Raw genomic sequence first — 26,458 nt, 5'->3', positions numbered from 1 at the left:
CTAAATGTGCCACCCCGTACACCGCCCAACATTCCAGTTCTTATAAATACCGGCATGACAATCGAAAGCCATAAAAATCCCAAAGACCGATGTTTTCCCGGTGCGATAGTGTTAGGTATAATTAAGGTTTCTGTGTGTTAGTTGATATTTATGTCACTTTCATAATTGGTTGAATAACTAAATTTTTCGCCTGTCAATAAATCCTTACGGCCTGGCCACGATTTTGGTCTTAGCGGTGAGCGGGGCGGCGGGCGGCGCGGCGAGGGAGAGCGGAGCGGCGAGCATGCCACGTACTTCGCAATAGCTTCAGCGGTTTCCAGCCGAAGGGACGTATTAAAATTAAAATGGCGTTATCGAAAATTGCTCTTCAGTGCCTCGAAAGTAGCTCATATTTCAGGCAGGACATTTTTAATATCAGAGGAGTGCACGAACTAAACATAAAAAATATACAGTCGAATTGATAACCTCCTCCTTTTTTTGAAGCCGGTTAAAAAGTAGTCTTTTGATCACATGCCTCAACTTACGCTGAGGATGTTTCGACAGCCATATGGCGGACCTATTTAAAATTTCGGTGCAAAATAGCTCTGTATCCATTTTGTCGCGCGCGAATCGTCTAAAAAATGTTGTTCCTTGTTTTACCGCCCGATGCGTCCCGCCAATAACGCCGTTCGCGCCGCTCTGAGTCGTGGCATCCCTCCTAATAGCCCGTATCGTTGTTCCCCCCGCGCTGCCGCCCCGCGCCGCGCTGCCGCCGGCCGCTCGAGTAAAATCGCGCGTGGCATGCTTCAAGCGTCTTTTGAATTTGTGGGACGTATATAGGCTTGGAGGATTTATTACGGTTCTAGAGATACAGCCATATGCCTAGAGTACTAGAAATGCTTCATTTAAGTACCTATCCTCGCTCCGCTGAGCGTTTCCACTAGAGATGCGCTGAGCGAGGATCGGCAAATGAAACGTTTCTATTGGGTCATGACAAACATTCCTCGCATCACATTCTCGCACATCTCTGGTAAAAACGTAGCCTTAGGGTTCCTTACGCGGTATGGCAACCTGATTCATTTCGCACCTTTTAATTTCCCCATCCTCACCGCTGCCGCTGCCGCAAGTTGCGCGAGTTCGTGGCCAGGCCGTAACTGCGACCACAATGAGCGTGCTGCGGCAGCGGACGGCGTACTTACCGCAGCAATCATGATAGTCTTCGAGTTCCCGCCGAGCGAGTCTTTGAGCAGCCACGTGAGCACGGAATCTCGGTACGGGATGAACACCTTCTTGCCACCCTTCTGGTTACGACCTGCGACATAAATGGCTGTTAACTCTGACAAAGAGAGAGGAGAGAAAGAGAGTTTTACACGTAGAAAATTACGCCAGAAGGAAAAAAAAATCAAAAAACCCGGCTGCCTTAAAAAATACTAAAAAGAAGAAAACAAGCCTAGTGGGCTAGAACTCTGTTAAGTAGCTAACTTAAAGTTCAACAGTCGGGACCCATTAGGTAAGAGTTTTTGAGCGTCACGATCCCGACTGTTGAACTTTAAGTTAGCTACTTAAAAAAGTTCTAGCCTACTAGGCTTGTTTTCTTCTTTTTAGTATTTTTAAGGCAGTCTGGTTTTCTGTGAAAATGGACTAATTATTAGCTTTCATTTGATACCCCACTTGATAGGTTTGAATAAAAATCATTTTTTGAAAAAACAATTTGGCGCCAAAAATCCGCAATTCTGATTTTTTAAGAATTAAATGTACCCAGTATCATTCGCGTCATTAAGACGAATCCAATGCATGACGTATGTTTTATCAAAATCGGTTAAGCCGTAGAGAGTAGTTACGAGAGGACATAGGAATAGACATACATACATACATACGCGTCAAACACATAACCCTCCTTCTTCGCAGTCAGGTAATAAACATGGTAATAATGTTGCGGTAAGCCACGACGTCGTCTTTTATTGGAAACCATTTGAAAACACTATTGTCGCCTATGGCCTCTCAAGCAGTGTCGTGGGGTCAAGCCTGGGCTCGCACTTCTCAGTGTTCTGAATTTATGTGCGAAATTACATTTGAAATTAACGGTGAAGGAAAACATCGTGACGAAACCCATACACACCTACGAAGGCATTCAGTGGTATGCGTGTGTGTGAAGTTCTCAACACTGGGTCCACGTTAGAATTACGCCCCAGGCTCTGTTATTAATGATTCAGGCTAGTAGCGTTAGACAGAGAAAGCACTCACTCTCGACCGGCAGCTGGCTGGACTCTGCCAGCGCGGAGATAACGGAGCCGAGCGTGACCAGGGACTTGTTGATGTGCGCACCTTCCACCAGCCGCTGCCCCGTCGCGCCCGTCGCATCAGCACGCTCGCTGCAACCAACAAATCTTTAAAAAAAAACATCCTAACCCCTCGCATGCCGTCATCGGTTAAATGGGCATTTTCACAAAAAAAGGAAAAAAGGAAGTTCTACGAGCGTAGATGAGAGACCGTAAGCAAGAAATTTGAATGAATTGTAATGAGGGCTACCGTTTTCGCGCTCACCAGTTGGCTCCACTGTAGACAAAGGTCCTGCCTGAAGTAGGTATACTGGTTAGTAATTACGGGCGTGAAAACAAAATTTACATTAAATCATATGTCATACTTTCTAACCGTACCATAAAAATATCGAGCATGCCACACTGTTGCGTAGTCCCGTTTTGTTCGGAAAAAAGGGGAGGACAAAGGTTTCCGAAAGACAAAACTGTCTCAAAACACAGACATTCATTGCCCCGTAACGCATATTTGCCATAATTCATTTCAGGTATTGCAAAACATTCACAAAATTATTCTAATTATAAATAAACCCACGTAGCTCACCGAAAAACTATTTCTATTTGACATTTCGGAGACCTCACGCTACACTAGCGCCTCTAGCGGCGAATTCATACGCGATAGCCCTCATTTTCAAAGTCAAAGTCAAAGTCAAATATCTTTATTCAATTTAGGCTATAACAAGCACTTATGAATGTCAAAAAAAATCTACCACAGGTTCGGAAAAACCTCTGCTGAGAAGAATCCGGCAAGAAACTCAACGAGGTATATATATATTTTTTAAACAGATTTACAATATTATTCAATGATATGTATACATCACAAGTATTTAACACATCTTTATTTTTAATTGTACCGCATGCACACCATATCGTTTTATAAAGTCCTTCCATTCTACCTGACTCATTTCTTCAGTATAAGTGACAGGAAACTGATAGCGGTTGAAACACTTGTAGAACTATCCTAGTTCATTTTGACTACCAGTGGGTAAGTTGGGTGACCATGCAAGTACAGTCAACACAAAGTACAGCCGTGATACCTACCTGCCCGCCAGATCCACGAGATGCACCTTAGACGCGGTCTCGCTGGGCATGTTGTTGTGCCGCAGATAGCTGGCCTGCACGAACGTGATGGTGAATATGGCGTGCGAGCGAGACGACACGTCGTTCATCTGCGTCGACGCCGTCGTGCGCTGCAGGTTGCCGCGGTGCATGCATTCCTGGACAAACATGACATAAAAATGACACTACATTGTACTGTTTATTTTATAAAGTAAACTATGTGACTAAACAATATGATTTACCTCAGTTTTATACATAAATAAATAAATAAATATCATGGGACACTTGACACCAATTGACCTAGTCCCAAACTAAGCAAAGCTTGTACTATGGACACTAGGCAACGGATAAACATACTTATATAGCTAAATACATACTTAAATAGATATTAAACATCCAAGACCCGAGAACAAACATTCGTGTTATTCACACAAATATCTACTCCGGCCGGGAATCGAACCCGGGACCTCAAGCTTCGTAGTCAGGTTCTCCAACCACTTGGCCATCCGGTCGTCTAAATAAATAACATTAAAGTCCGTTAGAAACTGATTTATATTTTTGTTCCGGAATACACACATGGCAAAATAAAATATTTTTGGACGTTACTTTAGAGCTCAAAACAATGTTTTAAATAGTTACCCACTCACTTGTATATCATCATAATCCGACACCAAATGCTTGGACAGATCCTGCACATAGGGCCCCAGCTTGGGGTGCTCCCGGACCCTCAGGGAGTGCCCGGCGTCAGCTGCCAGGAGGTCCTTGACCCGCTCGTTGTATATTTCCAGGTAGCTGACCTCCGTGCGGTAGGAGGCGCCCGACTCCTTCCCGGCGGCCACGCGAGAGAACAGCTGCCGGCATATCCGCGGGATGAGGCCTTGGTTCTCCTGGGGAGGGAAAATATAGCTGTCACTATGACAAGTAAGGAGATGACTGATGATAAATACAAGAGTAACGTGGTTGACTGAAAGACAACGGTCAGACTAAACCGCAGGAGCCAGGAACTTGAAATTTGGCTTATTCCTTGAGGATCAGGTGTGTACAAGGAAGGAACACTGGGAACCCTCCCCCCACGGACCGCCTCATTTGCACTTATACATTTCGCACCTCTAGAACAACACCGACGACAACGCCAATTTTCAACGTATTGCGTGATAAAAGCTAAAAATTAAATTTATGATTGATTTTTGACAGTTCTTTATCATTGAGTAATTTTTGGAAAAAAAAACAATTATGTCATTGTTAAGATTGTTTTTTTGGAATCTTTTTGTATTTTTTATTTCAATTCCAAATTTTTACTTTTACGGTCATCCCGTAAAACCGAAATTGAAAATACAAACTGAAATATAGATGCACAGAAAAAACAGAAAAATAAGACCATCACTGGAATCGAACCCAGGTCCTCGTAATCCGTACCGCGTGCTATACCGCTACACCACTGATGGTCAACGGTACCGACACGAATTTCCCTATGCACCTCATATCTCAGCTTGTTTGTTACTTAGTCACTTAAGCAGCGACGCTAGCGACATCTATGCCGTAAGCCTCAAACTTTTTCGGCATTCCTTTGGAATAACCGTCACCCGGACAAGAGATATCGTTTCTAAGCAATCAAATTAAGATTGGATTGGATTTTATGTCATTGTTGTTTTATAAGTGGAACTTATCATAATTAGAAACCTTGTCACGTGACTAGTGGGTCCCTATTCAGAATGGGGTACCTATCACGAAAACAAATAAACTAGAATTTAGTACAATAAAGTTGTTTATTTCAATAATTAAATATTCACTATTAATTAAACAATTATACTTATTTTAAGTTTTAAGTTTCAAGTTTTAAGTTTAGGATTTATTCTTTAAGTTTTAAGATTTACCTGCTAGTTTTAAGTTTTACATCTTTTAATAGTTTTAAGTTTTACCAATTTTAATAGTTATAAGTTTTTTATACAATTCACTAAATTTAATTAAATAGTAATTCTCACTAGTTTTCGAGTTAATAATATTAGACGCTAGCTCAGGGGGAGTTCGATTGCCTCTAGGCAGGGCTGTGACTACTTAGATGCCTGGTGTGTGTGAGAGTGGCCGTTCCTTCTTGGTACCGTACGCCCCTCGGCGGTGCGAAGCTGGACTCGGAGGGCCGGGGTGGTGAAGCGGCCGTATGGATACGTGGCGAGTCTAGGTGCCGACGATGTTTTCTAAGTGGATTCTTCACCCGGTAGGGTGTTCCTGGAACGCGTCCAATCGATCTCATTAGCACAAGCTCAAGCCTAGCCCTGGACTGCAAATGGTTACTCGCGCACAAGGGGGTAGGTAATTTAATTAAAAGCAACCATGAAATGATGGATGATGCGCAGTCCAGGTACAAAAAAGCAAGCGTTGTTTGCAGTGAGAATCCAAGGCCATGCGCGACGATTATTTTTTTAGAAGTAATAAAATATTATTTGAAATGCACAAGCAAAACCAAAGGTAAGCAATAGTGTTGGTGCTAGCATTAGATTCTCAGTGCAAATACGAGTAATTTACATTGATGGGCGGTTTGATTTATAAGCAGCGTTATTTAAGTAAAAGCCTTTCCTCATTCACGTTATTTCTAGATTAAAATTACATACAATCGTAATAAATTTACTAATTTAGGTATAATAAATTTACGTTCAAAAAGATATCATTTACTCTCACAAACATTTTTCGTTTATATTAATTACAAAATTAATCCGAAAGGATTAATTTTCCATACATAATAAAGGTTTCAAATATCAATTTTAAATGATTAAATACATATTTGCACATAGCAAAGGCTTATACAAAAGCATAGATTAAGTGCAGGCAAAATCAACTTGCGTAGAACCTTTCTAAAAACTAATTATATTTAAGAAAACACCATTTGAAAACTATGCGGAAAACACAGCATATTCCTTACTATTCAACAAGAAATGGTGATTAAAATAATGTGTGATTATGCCAAAAATGCATATGTGATCTAGAATGTTCCAAGCGCACACAAGAAGGTCAAGTAAGGTGACTGTGAGAGATATGGCTACCGTTTTTACCAAAATATTAATTATTGTGGGCTTTAAAGCATTAATCTACGTACATAATAATCATAGGTGCAACACTTACCCAAAAATGGGACGTAACAGCACTCACTTTATATACTTCAATTATTTTTAGGAAAAAATAGAATTAGCGCAGCGATCGTCTCGCGCGGAGGTGAGATTTTTAGAAAAAGCGACGCGGGCTTCGCGCGTTAAGGCCTGTGGCTGAGTGGCGGGCGGCAGCGGGCGCTCGGGCATCGCCGTATGCTCGTCGGCATAGTTCGCCAAGCGCCGGCGACCGGTCCAGGGAATGTTTATAATAAAATATTATTTGCGCGTGCGCTCCGTACGTTTGTTTGTTGAATATTTAGTGTTATTATTGTTTTTGTTTAGTTAGTATAGTTTAATTCTAGTTAAGTTGGGTATTTTAGTAAGTAAGGTTTAGATATAAGGCATATATATATTTTTTTTAATGTATTAAGTTAGATATTAAGAGTTTTAGAAATAGTTTTCTTTTGTTATTTGTTTCCTAGTTCTAGATTTTAAGTGTTTTAATAAATATTTAGTAGCTATTCGACAACTATTTAATTCTCGATTTTAAGAATTAACGTTATATACGTTACAGTACACCGTCCCCTAGAAGAAGTATTTTTCCTGGGAAAAATACTTCTAGAAGCACTCAGTCTTTTCATTTACTACTTTACTCATTCATTCGTCATCTTTCATTCAATCAAATCAGTAACTTAGTTTCCTTGGTTTGAAATATGCACTAAGGAAACGCCTTTCGAAAAGAGAGAAGCATTATTTAATTAACGCAACGCTCGAGTAGCAAGTGAGTGATGGTAAAATAATAGCTGTGTTACTAAACTTATTATGTGTAGAACAAGACATTTCCCGTCCTAGTTTTAATCTCTCATAGGCTTAAGAGTTTATAGAATATCTAGCGAAGTCACCACCCGCTTCGGTTTGAGCTTCATTACGAGGGATGAAGAAACTCTGGTGAAGGCTTAACATATTTTTATATATAATTTTTTCTAGAACTAGAAAACGAATGCTCAGGATATTGTTCGACCGAAACCGTCTCATCGGTGACGATCATCCCAAGACACACAAAAAAAATAGAAAAAAAGTGAAAAACCTCATGAGGCATTAGCACCGCTACAAAGCTTAAAATCCTTAACGTGCCAAGCTCCCAAATCACGACCAGCCATGTCTTCAACAATGTACACCAGAGGTGAGCGCTTGACTTTAATACGGCATTTCTGGTACTTTGGCGCTAGTTTTTTGGTGAAAAAGGCGTCTTTGTTACTTTGTAAATAACAGCGTTTCCAAATTATATCTCCTACATTAAAGTCAATCTCCTTCCGCCTGCTGTTATAGCGTTGTGAATTTTTCTTATGACTTTGCCAAAGAGCCGCTTGGACGTTGTCAAATATGCCTGACAAGTATCCCAAATTTTCGGCATAGCTATCTCGTGGCGCGAAAACTATCTCGTCTAGGGTGTCATTATCAATATAATGAGACCCGCACGTGACAAGTTCACGGCCATGGACCAGGAATGCTGGAGTGTACCCAGTAACTTCGTTTACAGAGTTATTCATAGCGAACCGAATTTTCGACAAATTGACATCCCAAGCTCTTTGATCGTCGTTTACGAACGTTGAAATGGCTGTTACGATCGATTTATTGTAGCGTTCGACCGTGTTAATTTGAGGAGTATATTTTGGGGTAAAGTGAACATTAGGTATTTTGTATTTTTTGAACACATTGATCATTTCATGGCTATTAAATTGGGTCCCGTTATCGAGCACAACAGTTTGTGGAATGCCGTGCACTAAAAATACATCATCTTCCATAATTTGAGAAACAACTTGAGCAGTAGCACGTCGTAAAGGGAATATGAGGCAATATTTAGAAAAGCAGCACGTCACAACGAAAATGTAACAATGCTGTTTCCGAGTGCGAGGCAAGGGTCCAACCAGATCAATAGACAACATCTGGAAAGGTCTACAGCAGTCCTTGGGTCTACCCATCGTCCCCAACTATACTACTACTACTAACCAACTGTACTAATTTAGGTATAATAAATTTACGTTCAAAAAGATATCATTTACTCTCACAAACATTTTCGTTTATATTAATTACAAAATTAATCCGAAAGGATTAATTTTCCATACATAATAAAGGTTTCAAATATCAATTTTAAATGATTAAATACATATTTGCACATAGCAAAGGCTTATACAAAAGCATAGATTAAGTGCAGGCAAAATCAACTTGCGTAGAACCTTTCTAAAAACTAATTATATTTAAGAAAACACCATTTGAAAACTATGCGGAAAACACAGCATATTCCTTACTATTCAACAAGAAATGGTGATTAAAATAATGTGTGATTATGCCAAAAATGCATATGTGATCTAGAATGTTCCAAGCGCACACAAGAAGGTCAAGTAAGGTGACTGTGAGAGATATGGCTACCGTTTTTACCAAAATATTAATTATTGTGGGCTTTAAAGCATTAATCTACGTACATAATAATCATAGGTGCAACACTTACCCAAAATGGGACGTAACAGCACTCACTTTATATACTTCAATTATTTTTAGGAAAAAATAGAATTAGCGCAGCGATCGTCTCGCGCGGAGGTGAGATTTTTAGAAAAAGCGACGCGGGCTTCGCGCGTTAAGGCCTGTGGCTGAGTGGCGGGCGGCAGCGGGCGCTCGGGCATCGCCGTATGCTCGTCGGCATAGTTCGCCAAGCGCCGGCGACCGGTCCAGGGAATGTTTATAATAAAATATTATTTGCGCGTGCGCTCCGTACGTTTGTTTGTTGAATATTTAGTGTTATTATTGTTTTTGTTTAGTTAGTATAGTTTAATTCTAGTTAAGTTGGGTATTTTAGTAAGTAAGGTTTAGATATAAGGCATATATTTTATTTTTAATGTATTAAGTTAGATATTAAGAATTTTAGAAATAGTTTTCTTTTGTTATTTGATTCCTAGTTCTAGATTTTAAGTGTTTTAATAAATATTTAGTAGCTATTCGACAACTATTTAATTCTCGATTTTAAGAATTAACGTTATATACGTTACAGTACACCGTCCCCTAGAAGAAGTATTTTTCCTGGGAAAAATACTTCTAGAAGCACTCAGTCTTTTCATTTACTACTTTACTCATTCATTCGTCATCTTTCATTCAATCAAATCAGTAACTTAGTTTCCTTGGTTTGAAATATGCACTAAGGAAACGCCTTTCGAAAAGAGAGAAGCATTATTTAATTAACGCAACGCTCGAGTAGCAAGTGAGTGATGGTAAAATAATAGCTGTGTTACTAAACTTATTATGTGTAGAACAAGACATTTCCCGTCCTAGTTTTAATCTCTCATAGGCTTAAGAGTTTATAGAATATCTAGCGAAGTCACCACCCGCTTCGGTTTGAGCTTCATTACGAGGGATGAAGAAACTCTGGTGAAGGCTTAACATATTTTTATATATAATTTTTTCTAGAACTAGAAAACGAATGCTCAGGATATTGTTCGACCGAAACCGTCTCATCGGTGACGATCATCCCAAGACACACAAAAAAAATAGAAAAAAAGTGAATAACCTCATGAGGCATTAGCACCGCTACAAAGCTTAAAATCCTTAACGTGCCAAGCTCCCAAATCACGACCAGCCATGTCTTCAACAATGTACACCAGAGGTGAGCGCTTGACTTTAATACGGCATTTCTGGTACTTTGGCGCTAGTTTTTTGGTGAAAAAGGCGTCTTTGTTACTTTGTAAATAACAGCGTTTCCAAATTATATCTCCTACATTAAAGTCAATCTCCTTCCGCCTGCTGTTATAGCGTTGTGAATTTTTCTTATGACTTTGCCAAAGAGCCGCTTGGACGTTGTCAAATATGCCTGACAAGTATCCCAAATTTTCGGCATAGCTATCTCGTGGCGCGAAAACTATCTCGTCTAGGGTGTCATTATCAATATAATGAGACCCGCACGTGACAAGTTCACGGCCATGGACCAGGAATGCTGGAGTGTACCCAGTAACTTCGTTTACAGAGTTATTCATAGCGAACCGAATTTTCGACAAATTGACATCCCAAGCTCTTTGATCGTCGTTTACGAACGTTGAAATGGCTGTTACGATCGATTTATTGTAGCGTTCGACCGTGTTAATTTGAGGAGTATATTTTGGGTAAAGTGAACATTAGGTATTTTGTATTTTTTGAACACATTGATCATTTCATGGCTATTAAATTGGGTCCCGTTATCGAGCACAACAGTTTGTGGAATGCCGTGCACTAAAAATACATCATCTTCCATAATTTGAGAAACAACTTGAGCAGTAGCACGTCGTAAAGGGAATATGAGGCAATATTTAGAAAAGCAGCACGTCACAACGAAAATGTAACAATGCTGTTTCCGAGTGCGAGGCAAGGGTCCAACCAGATCAATAGACAACATCTGGAAAGGTCTACAGCAGTCCTTGGGTCTACCCATCGTCCCCAAGACGCGATGCGTAACATGTTTATAGGCTAAGCACACTTCACAGGTTGAGACATGTTTAACAACGTCACTGTACATTTTCGGCCAGAAATAAGATAGAGAGAGTCGTTTGTACGTCTTAAAAATACCGAAATGTCCTGATGTTGGCTCACTGTGACACTTAGCGAGTATTTGCGGCCGGTCTTCAGCACAAACTACTTCCTTCCAACTAAATTCCGATGTCAGAATGTTTTTATTATTCATACGTCTGTACAGTTTATTGTTTTTAACTAGGTAATTAGGAAAGCTAGTAGGTGAATTGACACAGCCATTAAGTAAGTTGAGGTACCAGGTATCAGATGTAGTTTGAGAGCTAGTAAGTGTTAAATCTGCCACTGGAACAGATCTTGACAGGCTGTCAGGAATAACGTTGTCCTTTCCCTTGCGGTGTTTGATAGAGAAATTAAAGGCAGATAATCTTACGCCCCATCTGGCTAACCGACCAGTGGGATTTGTCAGCGAGAGGAACCACTTAAGCGCTGAGTGGTCTGTATAGACAGTGATAGGACAGCCGTTTTCAAGATAGCATCTCCAGTGTTCCAACGCGGTTAGTACGGCAAGGGCTTCCCTTTCTGTGACGCTATAGTTTCGTTCAGGGCCAGTCAATGATTTGCTCATGAATGCCACTGGATGTTCAACACCATCGATGACTTGAGAGAGCATCGCTCCGACCCCATAGTTACTCGCGTCCGTGTGAACATCAAATGGCAAATCAAAATTAGGGCATGCTAAGACTGGTGCCTGGACGAGACAAGACTTTAAGGATAAGAAAGCCTTCTCCGCGTCTGGTGTCCACACAAAAGATGCTGTCTTGTTTTTAGTCGAGGTAAGTTTGTTAAGTGGACCAGCTATTGTGCTAAAATTTGGAATGAAACGCCTGTACCAAGACGCTGTACCAAGGAAACGTTTCACCTCCTTTCTATTAGTCGGTACTGGATAGTTTATTATGGCCTGCACCTTGTCTGGGTCCGTCCTAAGCCCGTGAGAATCCACAACGTAGCCAAGATATTTTAAAGAGTCTCTAAAAAAACGACACTTATCAAAATTTATAGTGAGATTGGCTCGTCTTAATTTTTCTAGGACCTTCAAAAGAACAGAGACATGCTCGTCAAAGGTCTCACTAACTATGATGACGTCATCGAGATAACAGAATACTTTGAGTTCGAGATCGGGCATAAACAGTGAATCGACTAGTCGCTGTTGTGTAGCGGGAGCGTTGGTGAGGCCAAAAGCAGTGACATTGAACATAAAGGTTCCACGGCCTGGGACATAAAATGCAGTTTTCTCCCTATCGTTCTCATGAATAGGAATCTGCCAAAAAGCTTTTGAGAGGTCTAAGCTTGTAAGATATTTAGCATTCTTTAAATTGTCTAAAATTTCGGAAACATAAGGGAGGCTATAGGCATCCTTCTTGGTAACTGAATTAAGTTTTCGGCTGTCAAGACAGAATCGGGGCTTGCCATCCTTTTTGCCAACCACTAGAACAGGGGAGGACCAAGGGCTTTCACAAGGAGAGATAACGCCTAGAGATAACATCTCGTCAACTTGTTCCGTTATAATACGTTTCTTCTCAGGAGATAGACGATAGTATCGTTGTTTTATAGGCTCCGTATTTCCTGTGTCGATACGATGTGAAATAAGCGTCGTTTTACCTAGGCCTTTAATTTCGAATGAAATCTGTTTAAATTGACTAATGATATTATCCGCGATAAGTCTTTCAGCTTCACTAAGATTATCGTAAGAACGAAGGTGTACGTTTGAAGCGTTTGAGTCAATTTGAGCAACACGAGGTTCAGACATGGAAATATAATTGATATTATTTAGTAATTTTGGGCAAATTTTGAATTGTTTCCAGAAATCGATGCCGAGAATAAGGTTAGTTTCTATTTGAGGAATAACATAAGCCTTAATTATGTGTTCTGTATGTTCGAAAATTATTGGTAGTAAAATGTAGCCAAGAGATTTCATTCGCTGACCACCGGCTGCAACGGCAACAAGGTCATCGCCAGGAAATAAATTATAGCCAAATCGAAGAAAATGTAGATGAGAATCATTGCCTAGGATAGTAACAACTGAGCCTGAGTCTAGTAAACCGTACATATTAAAATCCGGGATGTTCTTAAATGAAATGTTAACGTAGGGTCGAGGATCATTAGAGGGCTTAGAATCGAAAATTGTTGCAACTTTGTAAGTACTAAAGAAATGTTTTATAGTAGTGAGCCAATTGGCCCAGTCAGCGGCATCAAATGGGTTTTTGCAACAATTTTCACTAATTAGTTTTTTGGCGGGTTTTTGTGGTTTTTTGTTACCGCCAGTTTCGCGAGTTTGACAATTTGGGCAATCAGGAGTGCGGAAATCCTTTAGTCCACATCGAAAGCAAAAAACAACACGATCGGCCGGACATTGTCTCATACTATGGGTATTAACTCGACAGCGGTAGCAATAAACCTCCCTGTTCACAGCTGAGACGTAAGAAGGTCGATTTGGACTGGGCTTAGGTTGCGACGGACTTTGATGACTGGGACCAGCCTGTGCCTGAGTATTATGATAATTAGACTTATAGCTATTTTTAAAATCTCTTCTAGTATATGCATAATCAGGAGCCACAGTATTATTGGAAATTGATGGTGGTTCCTTGAAATCACCCGAGCGCGCAGTAATGTGCTCATAGTTTTTACACAATATTCTAAGTTCCGCGATAGTATTTAAGCCTGGGCAAGTAGCAAGAACGTTTGAATAGCAGGGTCGAATATTATGGAGTATTATTTCGAGCTGCTCCTGTTCACTTAGTTGTCTAGAAAGCCGACTAAACATACCGTGCATAATGGCTAGATAAATCGTAATACTCTCGGATGGTCCTTGACTTCTGCCCCTAATTTCGCTTAACATACGGTAGTCATAGTCTACGATATCGAAATCCTCCTTAAGCAAGTGCAAGAGATCCTTCCAGGTGGTAATGCTTTCTCTCACGCTGCGGTACCAATGCAAGGCATCTCCAGTCATGATTTCCGCAGCATGCGAGAGCATATTTGAGTCAGTAATGTTTCTTGCCTGACGGAACTCCTCTACACGAGTGATAAAAGATCTGACACATGACTTTCCATCAAACTTTATTCTTGAGATTTCAGAACTAAGGCTACCTCGATCACATTTTAACGTTATGTTTTGCAAAGTAGTATTTTGAGATTTAGCGTCTTTAAAAGTTGTGTCATCATCATTACCATGAGCGTTAGCGTTTATAAAAGCTTGATTCGGATCAGCAAAGGCGGATGTAAAGCCAAGTGTCTTAAAAATGTTTTGAAGCTTTGACCATTGTTCATTATAGAATTCCTGAGTCTCTCGCAATAAAGCTAAACCAGCGGGATGTTCGGGAGGTGGAATCCTGCTAAGCCTATGATAGATATGATTAAGATAAGTGTGGGTGCGCTCAAGGAGACCTTTTTGAGTAGGGTCTTGCGCAAGAGAAGCCAAGTTTATGGCTGACTTAGCCAAAGTAACTTTTATGCCAGCTATATCTTCATCAAATTCGTAACATGAGTCCAAGACATCCTCAGCGGGGTATAGTTGCGAAAGTTTTGAGATTTGATTCCTTAAATCCTCTACTCTATCCATGGGTTCTTCAGCACGAATTTTAACTTCGTAGATAAGCTCTGATTTTGTAAGCTGCAAGTATTTGATTTGCCGCGACATATTTAGTTAAGTTTATTTAGTTTTTTGTTATAATGTTATCTTTAAATTAAGTTTTATGTAAAGTTTTTCAATAATAATATTAATTATTAAAATATATTTTTTTTGATCACTTATTTTATTTCTTACTATAGTAAGAAGTGTACTATATAAAAAAAAAAAATCAGGTAAGTGTTGCACAGGTTTTACAGTTGATCTTATAAGTAGGCTAAGTTTATTAAATAACATCTACATCAGCAGCAGAAGTAGCGAGGCGTCACATAGATTGGTTTTGTGTAAGAAAAGCTTTAGTGAAAAAAAAACATTAAGGCAAGGGTCAAGGAAATAAAGATTTTATCAAAACCAACATCTAAGGATACATCACCACTGAAATGAAAGGCTTGTTAAATATAACATTAGTTAAGCTTGCTAGATCTAAGACATGCACACTCCAACACCACAAATGCTTTAAAAAGAAAAAACCAGCTCTCACACAGACCAATAGCCCTGAACCTATAAAAAAACACGTTAGGGTCGCCACTTTGTCACGTGACTAGTGGGTCCCTATTCAGAATGGGGTACCTATCACGAAAACAAATAAACTAGAATTTAGTACAATAAAGTTGTTTATTTCAATAATTAAATATTCACTATTAATTAAACAATTATACTTATTTTAAGTTTTAAGTTTCAAGTTTTAAGTTTAGGATTTATTCTTTAAGTTTTAAGATTTACCTGCTAGTTTTAAGTTTTACATCTTTTAATAGTTTTAAGTTTTACCAATTTTAATAGTTATAAGTTTTTTATACAATTCACTAAATTTAATTAAATAGTAATTCTCACTAGTTTTCGAGTTAATAATATTAGACGCTAGCTCAGGGGGGAGTTCGATGGCCTCTAGGCAGGGCTGTGACTACTTAGATGCCTGGTGTGTGTGAGAGTGGCCGTTCCTTCTTGGTACCGTACGCCCCTCGGCGGTGCGAAGCTGGACTCGGAGGGCCGGGGTGGTGAAGCGGCCGTATGGATACGTGGCGAGTCTAGGTGCCGACGATGTTTTCTAAGTGGATTCTTCACCCGGTAGGGTGTTCCTGGAACGCGTCCAATCGATCTCATTAGCACAAGCTCAAGCCTAGCCCTGGACTGCAAATGGTTACTCGCGCACAAGGGGGTAGGTAATTTAATTAAAAGCAACCATGAAATGATGGATGATGCGCAGTCCAGGTACAAAAAAGCAAGCGTTGTTTGCAGTGAGAATCCAAGGCCATGCGCGACGATTATTTTTTTTTAGAAGTAATAAAATATTATTTGAAATGCACAAGCAAAACCAAAGGTAAGCAATAGTGTTGGTCCTAGCATTAGATTCTCAGTGCAAATACGAGTAATTTACATTGATGGGCGGTTTGATTTATAAGCAGCGTTATTTAAGTAAAAGCCTTTCCTCATTCACGTTATTTCTAGATTAAAATTACATACAATCGTAATAAATTTACTAATTTAGGTATAATAAATTTACGTTCAAAAAGATATCATTTACTCTCACAAACATTTTTCGTTTATATTAATTACAAAATTAATCCGAAAGGATTAATTTTCCATACATAATAAAGGTTTCAAATATCAATTTTAAATGATTAAATACATATTTGCACATAGCAAAGGCTTATACAAAAGCATAGATTAAGTGCAGGCAAAATCAACTTGCGTAGAACCTTTCTAAAAACTAATTATATTTAAGAAAACACCATTTGAAAACTATGCGGAAAACACAGCATATTCCTTACTATTCAACAAGAAATGGTGATTAAAATAATGTGTGATTATGCCAAAAATGCATATGTGATCTAGAATGTTCCAAGCGCACACAAGAAGGTCAAGTAAGGTGACTGTGAGAGATATGGCTACCGTTTTTACCAAAATATTAATTATTGTGGGCTTTAAAGCATTAATCTACGTACATAATAATCATAGGTGCAACACTTACCCAAAAATGGGACGTAACAGCACTCACTTTAAATATACTTCAATTATTTTTAGGAAAAAAATAGGATTAGCGCAGCGATCGTCTCGCGCGGAGGTGAGATTTTTAGAAAAAGCGACGCGGGCTTCGCGCGTTAAGGCCTGTGGCTGAGTGGCGGGCGGCAGCGGGCGCTCGGGCATCGCCGTATGCTCGTCGGCATAGTTCGCCAAGCGCCGGCGACCGGTCCAGGGAATGTTTATAATAAAATATTATTTGCGCGTGCGCTCCGTACGTTTGTTTATTGAATATTTAGTGTTATTATTGTTTTTGTTTAGTTAGTATAGTTTAATTCTAGTTAAGTTGGGTATTTTAGTAAGTAAGGTTTAGATATAAGGCATATATATATTTTTTTTAATGTATTAAGTTAGATATTAAGAGTTTTAGAAATAGTTTTCTTTTGTTATTTGATTCCTAGTTCTAGATTTTAAGTGTTTTAATAAATATTTAGTAGCTATTCGACAACTATTTAATTCTCGATTTTAAGAATTAACGTTATATACGTTACAACCTGTCGTGACGAATTCAACGTTTGTATTATCAGTTTATGTGTCGTTAAAAAAATACAGAACACGTTAATCGGTCGCACGTGTATATGAGCTTTTTATTATCGCGCCTAGTTGGGATGTCCCAATTTTTGACAACATATAATAAATCGAAAACCATTTGGAGAAATAGGCTTCGTGAAGCGTTTTCAGAAATCAGATTCCAGAAATGTGATAAACTGATTTAAATAAACAAAATTTAAGTAATGACCCTCATTTGACCCCTGGAGTATCTCGTCACAAAGGCAGTTATAAAGCAGGTCTACACTCTTAAGCAAATTTACAGTTTGAAATGTTCCTGTCCTGCTTATAATAGCAAAGAGTGACAAAGATAGAACTTTAATCACATGATGCGCAACTGGCCTTAAACAGTTGTCATTTATCGTAAAGTCCGAAATGTATACAAGTATTTCCAATGTATTTTTAAAAATTAAATTATTAAATTACTATGTTACAAGTAAATACAAAAGAATTTAAATATCAGATTTTTAAAAAGATATATATTTACTATCACACCATTAAATAAACAAAGGAATAATCGAAGCTAAAGAAGAGAAATAAAATAAAACTATTTGTCATGGTTCATTTAGGACCCTAAACCGTGCTTGATTATTGTCAAATTGTAATGCCACAGATTATGTTATGTACGACCTGAATTTTTCCAGGCAATGGAATGTGGCTGTCTCACTGTGACGTCATCCAGCGTATTTCGTAAAAAAATTATAAAAAAATAAATACTTATCCAAATTCAAAATCAATGAAAATGGTATCTTAAAATATCCTATTCTTTCCAAAAATACGATAAAAACTATAGGTAATTTTTTTTGGTGCATCCCAGTTGTAGCCGTGCTATAGATATACAGCATTATTCATAAAAAGTTAGAGCCTCCTTGAAGGTTCCTTGAAGGCCGATGCTAAAAAACATGATTCATAAACGTCTGTTAGCGCTAATCAGTTGATCAAAGCTCTGCTAAAGCAAGAGGACCTTAGACCCTCTTTTATCTCCCTGCTAAGTCTCAAAATGGCCGCTACAAGTTTGAACAGCTCATTTTGACAAGAGCAAAAAACCTTACCGAAAATATTTTTAGTGAAGGGAGGCTTACGCAAAGATTTTAAAAAATCCAGGAAAAATTATTTTCAGGAATTTGTATTTAAAAATCCTCTAAATTAGGTATTTATTACTACTATTTTACTACTTTACTAACAATAAATATGAAAAAAATAAAATTAGGATGATTAACATAATTAAGGCTTTTTGCACTTAGGTACAACATAAACATGCGGATCGGAAATGGCGGCAAAAAAAAAAACATCTCGCTTATTATGAGGCCATTTTTTGTCTTTGATTTGTCAAGATGGCCAACATAACGCGTCTAATCCGTCTATCAGCAGCTCAACAACTAGCAGACTGCTAGCAAGCGTTTATGAATCATACTCCTTGACAACCGTCTAACAAGCTTAATCAGTCTGCTAAGTAGCAGACCGATCAAACCTCAATTAAGGTTATTTTATGAATAAGGCTGATAGTGACTGTACTTGCATTGTCATCCAACTTGTCCCAAGATATTATTATTACTGTAGGTGGGATACGGTTTGCGCAGGCGGCAAGGGCTATTGTGGGGACACCAGAGAAATCTCTCTCCAGGCGATACTATAAACCTACACGAAAGAAAGAGAAGACGAAGCTAGATTCGATTGCTCGCTCCCGAAAACCCCATGTAGCAAATTTCATCGAAATCGTTACAGCCGTTTCAGAAACTCTAACATAAATAAATATAAAAGCAAATAGCGTGAGTGAATTGGCACCAATTGGTCAAACCTCAAACTAAGCAGAACTTGTAGGTACTATAGTTAGACAACGGATAATAGTACATTGTGTCTTAAGGGCGGTAAATAAGGAATTACGAACGAGAGTCTATTAATTTTTATGAGTCGATGTTCGTAATTCTAGTACCGCCCGTGCGACATACAATGTTTTTCATCACATTTGCGAGTAAAATTTTATATTTCTAAAAGAAAAAATATAATTGTTCCAAATATTGGCGATACCTTAGGCTGTGCTCTTGGCAGCGCCGCCCTCTAACTCCCTCGGCATGCGCCGCAACGTGCGTGTGCATGTAGACCATGTAGTCCTGCAGCAGCACCATCAGTACGGGCACTGACTCATTTACCGACCTTGGGCTTCATGAGAAGAAAATTTGTACGCGCAATGACTCATTTACCGACCACGGGTTTCATGACAAGCACATTAAGGTCGAGGGTTTTATTTGGAGAGTTTTGCAAGCAAGGTAGCCTGCATGTTACGACCCTGTTTACGAGCAAGTGTGATGAAAAAATATTTATATAGGTAAACATATACTTGAAATTATGTCAAATACATAAACATTATGCATTAAGTTCAGTACTCTTTTTAAATTTAATGTATTACGACACGTTGCGGTCGTCAAAGAAGTTAGTAAAATAATAGTGCAAAAATATAGCAAAAACATAGCATCGCAGTTACTGGACACACGCTTTGACGCCTATGTGAGAGAGACAGCACACCTGAATAACCTTAGGTAGCGATAAAGTGCTAATACAATAACAGCCCGATTGCTCGATAACGATAACGTAATACACAGTAACAAAACTACACCAATTGTATAATGACATGATAATGATAAGATAAAACATGAATCATCAATTTTTCCGTAGATTATTTTAGCAATAAAATTAAAAAAAAAAAACAAAATTATTTATTTTCAACTTTTGTTTTAAAACTAGTGTTGAATCCTCCTTTTAAGTGAATAGGGTGGATTTATTTATTTCTTCAAATATTAAATGAACGGCGCGACGTCACGGACCCCCACTCGCGAATTTTTACGCGCTTTAACTATGTAATCGATTTGAATGCGGGTTTTTTAATTTGAAAGCAGGTTTTCTAGCTACGGTTCTTGGACATGCTCTATCAAAATCGGTTCAGCCGTTTTTGAGATATTAAACTTTGAAGTGACAATGTTTGCAACTTTTTGTTTGTTAGGTTAGGTTATTGTTTGAAAGAATGAGAAAAAATTAAATGAAAATAAAAAGATACACACACACACACACACACACACACACACACACACACAACACAACACACACAACACTCTCACACACACACACACACACACACACACACACACACACACAACACACAAACATCACGCCTGTATTCCCAAATGGGGTAGGCAGAGCACACGAAACGTTACCGCTTCAGAGCCACTTTTAGCCATTTTAGGTTTAAAGTTTGACAAAAAAGGTACAATACAATAGTACAGTTGCTAGCCTGTCGCCTAATAAAAAGATATTTGTCCAATATTTTCTAATATTCTAACTGAAGGAACAAATAACCTAATATTTTTTACCCAAGAAACTATCTTGTGCATGGATCTTCTAAAATAGGCGAATGCTAAGTAGACATTCGTCCTTTTAAAAGAACCTATATCTAGTATTAAATTTAAACGTTATACTTTGAAACATAAGTTCTAAATTGAAGGGTCCCGGACATGAATATTACGTCGTTTGGATAATTACGATAACTAAGCAAAAAATTTGTAGGTATGATAACGCCTTGACCCAATCTCGGTAGGGTCACGACCCGGTCGCGACGTGACCTAGAAATATAACAATATTACCTATATTCACATTCGATTTGTTAGGAATTCTTATTTCTTAAGCAACCCTTATTGATTGTGACTTACACTTGCAGTCGCCTGTACAGTCGACTACTAAGAGATGTATAACCCCCTAAAGTTACAAAAATATGTATACATAACCTTAACGTTTAGTTAATAAAATCGTTCAAATTCAAATTCAAAATTCAAAATAAAATCATTTATTCAGTAAATAGGCCGCAATGGGCACTTTTACACGTCATTTTTTAAACTACCAGCGCTTTCGGAAAGACCATCATTGCCAAGCAGAATGCGCCGCAAGAAACTTGGCAGAAAAGTCATTTTTTCAACATAAAATAATTACAAGTAAAATACTTAAAACTACATTAGACAATAAAATAAAAAGAAACACAAAAAAATAATAATAATAATACAGGGATGTATGGGGTCCCTTAGTTACAAAACTAAACACTAACTATTATCTACGTTCAGTGGAAGTGTAGACTGCTTCCACCATCATAAATAAAAAATAAAAAATAAAATTCTGAAATTTACATTTCAGGTCAAGTAACAATTAAGCTTTTGGATTCTGAAGGCAAGCTCACGTCTGCCGCCCCAAAGTTAGCTCACACGAACTCATGTCATGCTCTGAAAGCAGAGCGGTACCGAGGCATGGTATTGCTTCCGTTCCCATTAGCTCTATCTATGGGATCGTCGTGTATTCATATTTCTGTTAATTGAGCTGTATCTCTTTATAGTCGACTGTACCACATAAATATCAACTCCGGGTCCCAAGATACAGGCTCAGCCTAGATTGGGATTCACTGTATTTAATAATTGATTGTAATTATCCCGGTGTTATAATAAACATTTTTTTATTTTTTCAATTACAAGTGCTACAAACCGACATAATCGTTAACTGTTGTTGCATAAAAGTGTCAATTATGTGGAATTGTAGCACTTTGTAATATTTGTAGTAACTGGGGCTGAATCACTCGGTTGGTGCGCAAAAGGTTTCGTTCGCAAAACGTATTTTCCACAAAAAGTTACGCCCTTTCTTAAAACGTGTTTATCATAATTTCCTACCTAATTATATGCATTTTGTATCTTCTTGATACATATTATAAAGAGTTTATTATTATTATTATTATTTCCATTAAGCCAAATACAGGCTGAATACAGGTTGTGTTTATTTCACCTAGGCTCCGACCTTTGAGCAATAACTCCTCCATGTGTCACACGCGTTTCCTCCCTTCTACTCGTATCGCCAGATTCTTATCGCCTCTTTGATTCGCGTCCGTAAACATGACATTACGATGTTGGCGACCGGACCTACGACAGCGACTGGTGGGCGACTAAGTCATACCTACTACTACGCGACTAAGGCATTGGGTGGCGCAATCCGGTCGCAGTCACACTGGAATGATACCATTAAGACTGACTTAAGACGAGCGCAGACTAGGTGTGAAAGTACGGAGGAAGAGATATGAGTATACCAACAACATTCTCGAGTCTAGTATGAAGTGTTATAATAATATAGCCCTTTTATTTCGACCTGGTAGATTTCTTGACGATTTTTGTGTATGTTGTTATAAATATCTCTCAGTTCAGCTCCGAGTGCCTATGAAGTGTTAGTTATTATCTATTAATAATTGGATGTACTCACGGGCGAGCCCATCATGGTAAACGTCTTCCCGCTGCCTGTCTGTCCGTACGCGAACACGCACGCGTTGTAGCCCTCGAACGCGCTGTCCAGCACGTCCAAGCCCAAGTCAGAGAATACCTGCACAAAATACAACATTACATCGAAACCATAGCCCAGTCCTTTGACCCAGTGGCGTGCAGTGAGCGGGGGCTGCCGATGCTGTTGGCGTGCTTTGGGTCGATTCCATGGCAGGCAGTTGGCAGTTTGCGCCGCAGCAGCGTGCTGCCAGCACTAGCACTGCCACTGACCTCTCTAACTGAGGATTGTGTTCCAACCCTAACTCGCTCCTCTGACTTTTTCGAAATTAATGTGCCAACATTGCTAGGCATCTTGCATACACCTGCGAAGTAGTTTAATTCAAAGGCATGTGTTTCTCCAATATGCACTAAGACAATATGGTACCTACAGATAGTAGGATTTATATAGGCCGGGACATAGAGACAATACAATGACTTTTTATAGAACATCACCAAAAGTTCTGCATTAAAAACAAAAAAATATAGTTTTTTTTGTTTAATTTCCTTTAACTTTCTTAAGCCAAAGAATAATATAGCGTGTTCTAAACACGTAATGAACTATAATATCTGATAAACACTAGTTCAGTGGCCAGACATTTGCAGTTCACTCCGGAACTGTACCTAAGGTCATGCCCACTATTTGCATAAGTCGTGAATAAAATGTACACAATGCGTTCAGCCTTGATACACTCTGCTTTGGTGTTTGCACAGCCATGTGCAGCTGAACAACTCTCATTGTTATAATTCGGCACTTTAAAATGAATATAGCATAGTACTGCCTTGGGCTGTAGTTCCCACGTGGGCCTAGTGCCGATTGGTAACTTCACAAACACACGTACCCACGCAGCCACGCACACCACTGAATTGCTTCACACGAGTTCGCAGGTTTCCTTGCGAAGTTTTCCTTCACCGTAATGTTGTGGTGACTTTCAAATTTCTCTCAGATTAACGATTCACTGCCATATTATGGTCTTTGCATGTCATCCTACAGTCTAGGAGAAGCAAAGGTGTAGTGTTACCTGTTCCTGCGAGGCATAATGCGAGTCTCCATGGTCGTAGGACCAGTACGAGTGGTCGAACGTGAAGTCCTTGTACTTCTCCCGGTTGCCGTCATTCTGCTCTTTGCTGTTCTGCATCAGAAATACAACATTAATAATTACAGCCAAAGTATTAATATTTTTTACTATGCTAGGGCATAGGGTTGCCAGGTCCTCAAACGTAATAGCCGGACGGACCAGCCAGTTTTGCCGGACTTTTGGGCAAAAAGGACGCCCCATTATTAAGGACTAGCTTATGCCCGAAGCTTCGAACGCGTCAAAAAGCATTTTTTTTCGTTATAAATGGTAGCCTTTGTACTTCCCAGAGTTATAAACTCTCTCTATACCAAATTTCATCGTAATAGGTTCAGTAGTTTAAGCGTGAAGAAGTAACAGGCAGGCAGACCGACAGACAAGAGTCTGTCTGTCTGACAGACAGACAAACTGAGTTACTTTTGCATTTATAACATTAAGCAGGGATTTTGTGTCTTAGTAAACCTATATGACAAAATTTTTGTATGTAATGTCTATGGTTATTATCATTTTTATTTTTATGAACTTACTGGTCAGTTGTAAAAAGCCTAACAAAAGCCGGACACCGTTTAATTTGGCCGGATAAGCATTGAAGAAGCCTAACTATGTCCGATGTCCGGCTTTATCCGGTCGCCAGGCAACCCTACTAGGGCAAAAGCTGCATGCTACTTACTTTGACAGTGAGTAATCTTGTCTTTTTCCCTTCCATCTGGACAATCAGTTTTGCGCTCATGTCCTTCTCCCTGCAAAACAAATACAAATTAGTTTCTTTAAGTTTTCGATAAATTTATTTGTTTATGGTTTCCGCGCGATTTCCATTTCATGATAATTTGTTTCTATGTTTCGTTATCAGCGTTTGTCTAATATGCAATCATCATCATCATCAGCCTGAAGACCACTGTTGACCAAAGGCCTTAGAATGTCACAATGAATAATGACTCGCCAAAATAATTCGCTTATTTCCAATGTTTGTATGTAAGTTACTATACTTGGTTGGGATAGTTATTTAACTAAATGTAAACAAAACAACATCAAATTGGTGTCTTAAATATTGAAATTCCCCCATTAAACTATCTAAACATTTGCATTTCTGTCTAGTTATACACTAGTCTAGTTTTTATTACAATGATAGATAAGTAAAATGTTTAAAATCCTTGAATGTACCAAATCTGGCAGCTGAAGTTTGTTTACATTTAGTTAATTACCTACCCAAACCAAGTATAAGTGCCTAGGTATTTTGTACAAAATTTGTAAACCATTTTCAACCTATTCCTGATATACAGTTGAGGAAACTGAATCACATACCAGGGTGGAACCTTTTCATAATCAATTGTGGCGATTTAATAGAGACCTACAGAATCTTACCGGGTATTACGACTGCAGGAGTTCCATGACTTGTTTAATTTTAGTAACAACACACGTCTGCGCTGCCACCAATTTAAGCTATCTACTGAACGATCGCACAACAACCCTCGTAAAAATTTCTTGTGTAACAGAGTGATCAAGACATGGAACAAATACCAGAACATGTAGTCTAGCACTGAATGTGAACCAATTTAAGAACCGGCTCGACAACACATTAACAATACAAAGAAACTTAACCAAGGAACAGCAGATACAGCACCTATCAGTTGCTTGCAACTGCCTGCCTGATAATTTAAAATAATAATAATAATAATTTCACTATAATATGTTTGCCAGATGTATGGAATGTCAACATGACATTAGTAGCACAAACATTCCACCTTGGTACGCGATTCATTTTCTTCAACTGTACAACTAGAACATTTAAAAACAAAAAGTATCTTTCAAGATTTAAAGCCGCATAAATCAATTAGGTAAGTGCAATCTGTGTTTTGTCATTCTTGAATAGGGTGAAATTGCTGCCCCTAGAGGCCTTAAAATTACAACCATTAGTAAGTAATTTATTGAATCAGGCGTTACTTTGCGGAGGTCCATATCAATGAACTAAAATAATTTCCTTGCTCACCCGCGACCAAGAAAAGAAATAAAAATCAAGGTAGTTTTGAAGGACGGTTTAAAAAATTATTAATAATTTGTGGGTAGTTTTGTTTTGTTTCATAAAACGTATGTGGGTACTTGGGGAGTTACAGTGACAAGTTAAAACGGTGGTTGTGGTTCGTTAGTATAACAACTGGTAGCATGGTGTATGGTTGTGTCACTCTGAAGATAAGCTCTGGTTGAGTTCGAAACGCGTCAGTGTAGTGTGGTGGTGGTGATAGATGGGTTTGTGTGATTTGTGTGTCTTCTTACAGTGTGGAGGTGGAGGAACTGCATGAACACGCATATTTTGCATAAGCTTAGCTATCGTAAGGTCGCGGGTGAGCAAGGAAATTCTTTTAGTCCATTAGTAAGTGCCCCTGATGCAATGCTTAAATCATCTGTCACAGAAGCAAAGGCCGTTGACAAGAGGGTTTATGATATGTATGAGTGACAGTTACTAAAGAAGTGCAGCTCTTGCATCATTCAGTTGCACAAAGTGCTCTCAAAATGGACAGAGTATTGAATAACAATGCAGATTATGACATTAAATGTTATGTAACTATTACGTAATTAATTTTTGAGTTCTGTTCCAATAAATCTAGGCTTATGTGGTAATAGGTTTAAGCCCTGTCTCACTCTCTCTGTTAAGTACCTGTTATTTTATATGACAGATACTGCCATACTACAGCTAAAAGACAGTCAAGTCACCATTTAATGTCATGATGATGCCCTTTATTTTAATTTTTCCTTTTTTTGATGCTGTAGCGGTTTAACCAACAGATAACTATCATTTAAAAAAACAGGGACTAACTTAAGTTGCTTACATCTCTTCATGTGTAGTACCAATATGTAAGGACACTTAAATAAA

The 26,458-nt window shown here is 38.6% G+C and overlaps 1 protein-coding gene across 1 annotated transcript in view; it reads right to left on the bottom strand.

Annotated features, from left to right (window-relative positions):
• Klp98A (kinesin-like protein 98A) overlaps positions 1-26,458 on the bottom strand; it is a 54,928-nt gene that overhangs the window by 26,550 nt on the left and 1,920 nt on the right. Inside the window, exons 2-8 of the mRNA XM_074094022.1 lie at positions 24,260-24,329; positions 23,536-23,646; positions 22,461-22,577; positions 4,001-4,240; positions 3,336-3,511; positions 2,224-2,351; positions 1,179-1,291 (exon numbers count right to left, since the gene is read on the bottom strand). Coding sequence (XP_073950123.1) covers positions 1,179-1,291; positions 2,224-2,351; positions 3,336-3,511; positions 4,001-4,240; positions 22,461-22,577; positions 23,536-23,646; positions 24,260-24,329 — 955 coding nt within the window. The remainder of the gene's footprint in view (positions 1-1,178; positions 1,292-2,223; positions 2,352-3,335; positions 3,512-4,000; positions 4,241-22,460; positions 22,578-23,535; positions 23,647-24,259; positions 24,330-26,458) is intronic.

Source organism: Choristoneura fumiferana, chromosome 11 (genome assembly GCF_025370935.1).
Source record: "Choristoneura fumiferana chromosome 11, NRCan_CFum_1, whole genome shotgun sequence".
Classification (NCBI taxonomy): domain Eukaryota; kingdom Metazoa; phylum Arthropoda; class Insecta; order Lepidoptera; family Tortricidae; genus Choristoneura; species Choristoneura fumiferana.
The sequence above is the reverse complement of the archived record's forward strand: the minus strand, read 5'-3'. Positions and strand labels throughout refer to the sequence as shown.